The sequence below is a fragment of the Bacillus rossius genome (genome assembly GCF_032445375.1).
Source record: "Bacillus rossius redtenbacheri isolate Brsri chromosome 9 unlocalized genomic scaffold, Brsri_v3 Brsri_v3_scf9_2, whole genome shotgun sequence".
NCBI lineage: Eukaryota > Metazoa > Arthropoda > Insecta > Phasmatodea > Bacillidae > Bacillus > Bacillus rossius.
This window is the reverse complement of record NW_026962013.1, coordinates 19,048,619-19,058,589: the sequence shown is the minus strand read 5'-3', so window position 1 is coordinate 19,058,589 and position 9,971 is coordinate 19,048,619. Positions and strand designations below refer to the sequence as shown.

The 9,971-nt window shown below is 39.1% G+C and overlaps 1 protein-coding gene across 2 annotated transcripts in view; it reads right to left on the bottom strand.

The window, feature by feature from the left end:
- The window catches only part of LOC134543338 (mediator of RNA polymerase II transcription subunit 14), a 56,126-nt gene continuing 46,155 nt past the window's right edge, over positions 1-9,971 (bottom strand). For both annotated transcript variants that reach the window (XM_063388296.1, XM_063388297.1), the window contains exons 22-27: positions 9,688-9,896; positions 8,246-8,404; positions 7,624-7,758; positions 7,401-7,535; positions 6,074-6,334; positions 1-554 (exon numbers count right to left, since the gene is read on the bottom strand). In XM_063388296.1, coding sequence (XP_063244366.1) covers positions 342-554; positions 6,074-6,334; positions 7,401-7,535; positions 7,624-7,758; positions 8,246-8,404; positions 9,688-9,896 — 1,112 coding nt within the window. In that variant the 3' untranslated portion in view covers positions 1-341. The remainder of the gene's footprint in view (positions 555-6,073; positions 6,335-7,400; positions 7,536-7,623; positions 7,759-8,245; positions 8,405-9,687; positions 9,897-9,971) is intronic.

The following is a 9,971-nucleotide window of genomic DNA, read 5'->3' as shown; positions in this document are numbered from 1 at the left end:
TCACATGATTAAATATCTTATATATTCACATGCATATTTTTCCTAATACACACATAACTTAAATTTATATTCATACAAAAATTTACATACTTCTTTAAATCTTACATCATGAGAAACTCACGATATTTGCTATCTGTATACTTGATATGGATAGTATAAAAAAAAAAACTTGCATTCACTTGACATTTATTTACATTCCTTAGTTCACTGTCTGTGATCTCAGGTTTGGTTTGCAGAGCCAGAAATATGACAAATGAAATGTCTACTGCCTCACAATGTTCAGTAGTATGGTTGTTCTGGTCACTGGCGCCCTGCCTGCCGGTGCCCCTCTAAGGGTAGTGTCACATGTTGTCAACGCGTCCCGGGCCCATCAGAGGGTGCTGCCCCATGGCCAGGTGGGAGTACTGGGCCTGGGGCGGGCCCCCGGGCTGCTGGGGCGGCCCCACCCCGCCCGGCTGCCCCTGCGGGAGACACACCCCGCCCGGCTGCATGGGGGAGTGCATCTGCATGGCCGGCGAGGGCTGCATGGCCTGTGGGGCGGGAGACTGCACCATCTGCGACCATGAACACAGATAAGGCATCAGTATCCTCTTCATGTCGCTTCTTCGTTTAGCAAAATTACTTCACTCACCAATCTGTTACTAAATAATAAGAAAGTCAAACGGTGGGTATCCATTATACAGATTAGGCTTGTGCGAATATTAACTTTTTAAATACTAATGGTTTATTATTCAGTTTGACTTCAAATACTAACACTTTGAAATAACAAATATTCAATTGGTTATAAATATTTGACAGAATACTTAATGCAATTGTAGTATAACAACATTCACTATTAAGTGTAAGTCGAGTGCAGTATAAATACCAATTTTAGATGTTTTAACAGGACTGCATAGTCAAATAAACATACTATACTTTAGTTTTTGACACACAAGTATTCAAAGTTATTTAATGTCATTCCTTTATCACAAAACAGCATTGGATAAAATTGCATGGACCAATCAAAAAACAGAATATTTGTGACGTTTCAAACAAACTATTATTTGTATTACTTAGTTTTTTCTAATGTACCAGGAAAAAAAAAAAATGAATAAATGTCAATAACCGTGGACTAAAACCCAAAAGACGGACAGTCCTTTGCGATGTACATTAAAAGAATATAAAATGATTGTCCCAATCAATCTATCACCGTGCGACTCGGTAGCAGCTTACTTCCTGGATGTATCTATAACCAAACAGTCTTAAATAAAGGATCCATATTTCAGAGAAAATTAGCAAAAGTTGTGTTTAAACTGCTGAACTAAAATACAGTTTACCTGGCTGCCATCAACAATTGAAACATGTAAATACGTAACCAGACTTTAAATACAGTATAAGCACATTTAACCACTATTTCAAGAATATGGTATATTAAAAATAATTTATCATTTTTACATGAAATGGATTAGATTTTACTGTATTTTGCAGTTTGTAAGAATTTTTTGGATCAATTTGTTGAGTACCTTGTCTAAGAAATACAGTGAATAAAAACTGTTGCATTAGGTTGGTTAGGTTAGCCACCTAAAAACACATTTTTAACTTCAAAAACTAAAATATTTTAACAAACAGTTTACATATAATTAGGGACCCCAGAAAATGGTAAATAAAACTGGCTCATTTCGGTGTAAAAAAATGACAAAAGCGGTGCAAAAAATCAATGTAAAAAAAAGCAAGTGGTGCAAAAAATCGGTGTAAAAATAAGCAATCGGTAGAGACCCCAAAAATGGTGAAAAAATGATGCCATTGGCGGTGTAAAATAACCTCATAGCGGATAGGCACTACAAAGTAGCAGACTCTGCCTTACATCGGCCCACTTTGTCTGTCGTTTCATCACACAAGAATACAATCTGTTAGTCTTCTACAGCGTGCCTTACTGCTTCCTTATTTGCCTGGCCAATTTTTGGGACATAAGTTTCTCCAAGAGTGTTGGCTGATGGCAAATCACCTGCACCTAAAATGTATACATAACTTACAATATACTTATAAATAGATTGCATTTATAAGGTTATCACTGAAAATATTAAGGGGCTAATTTACTCAAAACAATTCTAAGCCAAACCTAACCTAACATGTTCGAGATTACTGCTGGATTATAGAGTCAAACCATCAATCAATCAGTCAAAAATATCTTGTGGTGTGCTCACCATTTCACAATACAATCCATCGTATTTATGTGTTTGTTAATCTGAGGTACTTGCATATTTATTTGAAATAAGGTAAGTTGGGCCTAAAGGTAAGTTAATCGATAATATTGTAGGCCTACATATGCTTATGAACATTTATTAGAGGGGGAAAACATTTCTAAATAAATAAGGCTAACATTCTTCAACATGGGTGTTAAACAATTCCCTCATAGCTGGATGATCAGCTTTTTCCAAAGGAATGTTAACTTACAGCATCATATTAACAAAATCAGAAACAAATTCTTGTTTTCTGCACTTTCAAGCTTGTTTGCTTTATTCACGCTGTCGCCTATCGAGATTTGTTTAGACACGGTAGAATTTGCTTGACAAAATAATTGTCTTTTCTGTTTTGTTTTGTGTGTGTCATTTGCCACATGCTTTTTGCACGTGTTTTTGTGCGTCCTATCAACCCGCACGTTGCAGAACTTGCACATCATATTTTGTCCCACTGATCAAAAATATAAAATCCATCCGATTTCATCCATCTTTCGCGTCGAAGTTTTCGGCATCTTAGTCATAAATTCAATTGTATCACAAAACTTACAAAATGTGGACGGTATTTGTAAACACTCATAGATATGTGCAAGCAAAAATGACTGCAATCTTAGCTCCATGCGATTAAATTAGGTTAGGAAAATCGACACCAGTGCGCCTTGCGGCAGAAACGACCATTATTCAACACGAAAACTGTGGAGTCAATTTTGTTATGTTGGTAGTGCGCATATCGATTGTTGACATTTGTTACATTTTGTTTTCATTTGCGTTGGCAATATTTACTGCTTGTAAACAGAGTAATAAAAATACGTGGATTTCAGTAACGTGTCAAAATGAAGATAATATCAGGGCATTAGTCTTTCAGTCTATGTTTATTTCACGCCTATGTTTATGATGGCGTAAATAAATTGAACTTGCGACATAAGGGCATTATTTTGTGCGTAAAAGCGTGAATTTCGCGCGAAAATGCGTGAATTACGTGCGAAAATTCGTGAATTTCACGATTATGTCGAAATCAAAGGAAAGTTGCAAAATTCGTTTAAAGTATCAAATTTTCGCGTTATTTCGTGAATTTCGCGCTTCACCATTTTTCGGGGTCCCTACATATAATTATTGTAGCTGATTTAACGAAACCAACTTTTCACGTCAGTATTAGTATTTGTCCTTTCCCCAGCAGCTATTACACTACAGTGAAACCTCGTTTATCCGTTCCCGCATTGTAGAATTTCCCGGTTTTATTGTTCAATGTCCGTGGTCCCGAAAAAATCCCGCAAGAACAATGTTAAAAAAATCCAGTTTCCATTGTTTACGAATATTTTTTAACCGTTTAACGGGTTGAACTTTACAGGCTTTTTACCGATTTCACATTCAAATTCCCGAGAAATATTCCAGTTTACGCGTGTCTACACGACACGCAATACCAATATTTACATATGGCGGCCATTACTAAAAGAAAACGAATAAAGTGAGCATGACGCTGTTGCTAACAGGTTCACCAACTTCGATAAAACAACAGACGAAAGCTAACACTCGCACGATAGTTCTTGCTTTGTGCTATAATCGACACAACAATATACCCGTGGTCGATATACTGTACATACTAGCCCAACGTAAACACGTTTCTATTTAGCGGCAGTGAAAACCTGCGAGAAACATAGACGAAATTGTTCATCCTAGCGTTTCCGTGGCCGGCCGTATATGCGCGAGATTTTCCTTGTTTACGGTAAATTAGCTTTACGCATTTAACTCTAATGCACATGTGAAATTTGTAAAGGTTCATTGATATGTATCGGCCTACAAAAGAGGTTAAAACCATTAAAGAGCGTTTAGAAATTATAAATGCCGTTGAAAAAAATCCAGGCGAAAAACGGGTTGATTTGGCAAAGCGCTATGGTATTCCTCCATCGACTCTTAATTCTATCTTCGCTAGAAGAAATGAGATTCGGAAACAAGCAAGTCAGTTCGGCCAGTCTTCAAAAAAAACGGAGAATGGCAAGACAGTCGAAATACAGTGAGCTTGAGAAAGTTTTGTTTTCTTGGTTCCAGCAAGTTCGGGCATCAAACATCCCAGTGGATGGCACATTTTGTTCATTTAAAAATATTAAGGAAGTAGTGAAACCCCTTATTTACGTTACCGTTATTTGCACTATATTCTTCAGGTCCCGTTTGGTTCCCATTTAATCCAATACAATACTTTCACGCGAATTACGTCTCAAAAATCTAATCCATCCCGCTATTTACATCACGTAACAACGATAGTAGGCCTAAAAACATTGTGAAAAACGTAACTTTTATAGTCGGCAGTGAACATTTTAAATCGCAAAATAAACATATTTTATAACATGAAAAGTTGCTTTTATTTCTAAACATATAATAATTTAAGCCTAGGCGTGTAAAAGTCCGAGTAATTATAGCAGGAGGCAATCTAAAATGTACTCGGGAAAAACGTAAACTCACGAATGTATAAACGTTCTGTTACTATATTTATGTCACAACTTAGCCGAAATACTGGTACGAGACATAAACCTCACTAGATAAAATGAGCGGAAACTTGGTAACTGTTTTAAACGTATTTTATAATTTCGGAAGTATTGTACAGTTGACGCATATTTTTTAAACTAACCATTTACATCTGGGGATCGTAAATAATTAATTATTGGTATCAAGAAATCAAGGTGAACGTAAACTTGAACACGTCACGGCAGCGAGAAAACTGGTGCGTATACCAATAAACTGGTATTAGAACTGGACAAAACTGGTACACGGTAGGTGGAGCTTATATTTTTTTCCGCTAAGCTCGCATCTATTGGCTGACTGCTGATGGAACATCACGAGTCTGGGCGAAGAGTTGAGTGAGTTATACTGCGCATGCGCAGCTCAGACAACAGAGAGAGCCAGCCGGCGGGTACGTCGCGCCATAACAGCTGATTGAGTACGATGACCTTTCTCCGCGCACGGCGCGCTATTGACGGTAAATGTACAATTTGCGGCCCTTTTATTTAAATTTTTTTTACTGTGGTGCAATGCGTATGTGTAATGTAGCCCGCATTTGTTATGATCGCTGCAGGATGCGACTGTATTTTAATTAACTTTAACGTATTTCATACTTTTCCCTTTATTTACACTTTCCCGCTTTTTACACTTTTTTACTTTGTCCCCATGAAAAGTGTATATACAGTGTGCTGCTGGTGTCAGTTTATGGAAATACCTAACTGATTCACTGAAAGGTTTTGCAATAGTACATACATTGTGCATTTGGTAACTTTAGAGTGTGTTCCCACATTGTAGGATTTCCTGGATTATCCGTTTTTTACTCATGGTCCATTGGAAAACGGATAATCAGGGTTTCACTGTACATATTAACCATTTAAATCCCTATGTATGTGTTACGTGACATAAAACTTTTTTTTTAAAGTAGAATTTGAATTTTTTTATTTTTACATTTCTATTTTGATATTTGCATTCAAGAATAATTTTTTATTCATATTTGATTCAAAATAAAAAAACTGATATATCGACATAAAGATCATTAGAAATGAGATGACAATTCCGTAGATGGATAGAGAGGGCAGAGAAAACACGCAATACAAGAAAACCCAATGGCTGATGGCAACGTCAGCCATGTTTCCTACTTGCATAAAATTCCTGTTCAGCTCCACCGGGTATTAAGTGGGAAGCACGTGATTTCACACCAATCAACCTACGTGTTCCCCCCCCCTCTTGATTCACCATAAGGAGTACTGTGTTCGTCTCTGAAGAAGTCTTCCGCGAAACATAAAACCAAAAGTGAAGGAAAAAGTAACGCGTACCTGGCTTGACGCGAGCCCACGACAGGAGAAGGCAGGGAACCCACTGACCTGCGACGGCGGTTCGGACGGGAGCGTGAGGTTGGCGAGCAGGTCGCGCACAGCCGGGAACAGCGAGCACTCCAGGTGGCTGGCGCCCACCTCTGCGAAGCGCTTGAGCTGCACGCTCGCGGCCGTCGTCGCCGACGGCTGCGGGTCGCGCTTCTCCGCCAGCTGGGTCAGGTTGGTGCTCATGTCGTACACCAGAGGGAGCACCAGCGACGGGGGGTCCATGCTGGGCGGGTACTGCAGGCCCACGCGGGTTATCTGCAGCTGAGGACACGAGCCGGACCGCCTCAGCAACCTTCCGCATCACATGACTCAACTCACACCGCAGAAAATACGAAAAGAGGCGAATTAAAACTATCATATTAAATGAATAGAATAATTGAGCAGCTGAGTTGGAAAAAGGTTAATATTCCATATATAGGTACATGTTTTGGGAAAAAATAGGAAAAACTGATTTAGTAGTAAACAGCAAAAGTACACAATTTCCGAGTCCATAGTCAAAGTAAGTAAAGAAATACGAATAATTGAAAGTGCCGGAATGTTATCCTTTTTCCACTAATCAACAGTCAAAAAAAGTAATAATAAATATTGTTTAACCCAAAAGCATAAGAAATGATGCATTAAATACAAGATATTAATGCACTAAATATAATAAATTTATTTTTGCACGCATTTGAGGCAATTAATAGTCGTATATAATATTTGGACAGCATTCATATTGGGTGGAAGAAGGATAACATTCCTGGAATTTTATCCTTCATCTCAATGAAATATTCAGCATCATTTTCAACAATGGCCTACCACTGCAATATTATCCTTCTTACACTAAATGCATAGAGTATAAGAAATACTACAAAATGGCTATCTCAGGTTCATTTCGCAATTTTGTGGAATGTTATCCTTTTTCCACTAAGCTGTTCAATTACAATATTAGGGTATCCCAAATATTTAATTAAGCTACAAGGAGCACTAAAAATACTAAATGAAAAAGATAAGAGTGTGGGGTATTTTTTTAACATTCGTCATGTGCTCTGATGTTAGAATTGCGAAATGAGCTGGTATAGAAATTATCTTCAGTGCTGCTACATTTAAATGAACATTTTAACTTCAATTTGTCCTACGGCAGTTTTTCAATCTTTTCGTCTGTCACTGTCGTAAAATAAATAGCCATTCATGTTGCACATTATCACACAGTGGACTTCTTTCACCGCGAGAAATATTCATAACCCAGTAAAAATTATCATTATAAAAAAAAACACACATACACTGAAGGAGGATTCTAGTGTTGCGGAAGATACTGGTCTATTCAATCAATTCAAAAGTAACGCACAAAGAAAAGGATCTTGTTGCGACATATGAGGACAGCTGCGTGGCCCACTGGAGCGATGGGCGTTGCGGAGGGCGGAATTCTCAGGCACCACTGCACCGCCCACTTCAACTGCTGCTGTTGCACCAGGGCAGGCATCTGGGAACGGAAACCAAACGTTCCAACTCGTACACCTTTTCAATGTTACATCACCACACTTCCACGGCACATGCTGTGCTGTGCTTACCAGCTCCAGCTTCATGATCTGAACGAAGTCCTTCAGCACGTTTGCTTGAACGTTCAACATCCTGCAGAAGCTCGACAAGTTGATGGGTTTGTACGGAGGTGCTGCAGCTCGAGTATCGAAGAATTTCTCAATTACCTAAAACAAATATGAATTAAGATTTATTAACTACACACGGTTTTTGTGAAACATGCAAAAAATATTTCTGCCACGATGCATATTCAACTTTACTAAACTAAGACCTGCCTATACTAGATTTCACTATCACAATTTTCCTACCGTTTTGAACTGTTTGCTAAAGCAACGGTAAAATGTACAGTGAAAGATCTTATGTTTGGCATGTCCATGCTAGATTAGCGATTTTGCCAGATTATTTAACCCCAAAATAGTTTTAATAGGAATACCAAATTCGAAAACGTGAAACATCTGTACTGGAACGAAAACTGACAGCAACGATATGCTCTGAGCCAACCATAAACGCCGGCAGAGCAGTAATGCGACCTCGCGACCAAAGTTGACAAATGGAATCCATCCGAACAAATCTAAACACAAAGTGGCTCGATTCGTGTGGAATTATATAATGCCGGATTGAAGACCACGAAGTGGATGAATGAGCAAGGCTCACCTGCATCTCCTCGGGAGTCCACTCGCACTTGGAGTCGGGCAGCGGCGTGACCTTGATGTGCAGGGACTGGAGGTGCTGGGGGTTCAACCCCACACGGCACTGCAGGCTCTCGCCCTTGAAGTGCACCACCCCGGGCTCCGTGTTGGGGATGCCCATCTGCTGCGGTGGCACACACGCAGCACAGACATCACAAACCTCTTAACCTCTCAACCTCTCCTTCCTACTAACTATGCCAGATGCATCTCCGCCAATTCAACAAATGTTACAGACCCTGTTAGGATAAAACTAGTAGTAAACAAATGATTCACACTTTCATTTTATATCACTTCTGATAAAATGTTGAACTGATAAAGCTTTCAAGAACAAGAACAAGGAAAAAAAAACCAGCTTTGCATGGATGTGATTTACTATTGTGGTGCAAAGATAGATTTTGATCTCAATTAAATTACCTAAGGTAAGTAAAATATATAATTGGATAAGAATTAATGTCAGTCAAAATAGCTTCACAAATAATACGTTATTTTTTTTAACAAATTTTTACAGTGTCCCCAAAAGAATGTCCCAGATTCAGTGGTATATTATATAACAGCTTAATTTAGTCTATTTATAACAAATCATTCATCAAATTGAAGGTACACTAACCTAATTTTTCTTACAAATGTTCAATATGCGCACCTTTAGATACATGGCACACATCCAACTTAAAGTCCCATTCTTCCCACATTTTGGTTAACAAAACCGGATTAATGGAAGTAATAGCCTCTTCAATCCTGTATCTCAACAATGGCAAATCATTAGGTAGTGGTGGAACGTAGCCACAATCTTTTATAAAGTTCTAAAGGAAAAACAATTGCACGGCGTTATGTCAGGTGTAGGTGGATATCGTCTCAACCATGACCAATCCAACGGTCAGGGACTTTGACGTTCAACCACTCTTGTATAAACAAAACGCACATTGGACTGAAATTACAGATTAACGCTTAGAAAATTGCAGAACACAAAATGCTTTACGCTCAGAGTCACTATTTTTCGTAGGAGGCGCTGCAAGCAAGAAAACAACACAGCCGTATTCGCGCATAAGCTTATCAAAAATTGTTTGAGTTACTCCTCTACAAAGTTTAGGGCGTACAGATGTTAGTATTAAAATTTATAACTAGGACATTCTTTTATGGACATACTGCATTTATACACATAAACCTTCCGGCAGAAATTCTCTAAATGATGATGAAAACCACATCAAAATCCATTGCGCATTTTAAAAGAAGGAAACAAACAAACATGGATTGTTTTATACTATTTAAAAATAATTCACGATATCATGGATTATTTGTGGCTTGGCTATTGTTTTTAGCAACGTTACAGTGCATCTACGGTAAATAAATTTTTTTTCATGGTTACCAGCAAACAGGAAAGGTGCACAGGTAATGACCAAAAGTACTTACGCTCTCCTCGGACTGTATGTGGCGTTGCAGCTGCCGGCGCATGTACACGCAGCCCAGGAACCGCTCGAGGGGGGACAGCTCGGGACCGGGAAGGCCCTGAGGGTGGGGGGAGGGGGAGCAGAGCAGGTCGAGGGCCTCGTGCGTGAGCAGGGTCGGCACGGCGCCGGCCCACGAGCGCTGGGGCAGCACGCGAGACAAGTGGCTCATGCCTGCAACACCAACGCATCAAGCAGTTCTGTCACGTTAGAGTTGTAGCTAGGCTCAGGACCTGCTTTGGGCTAATG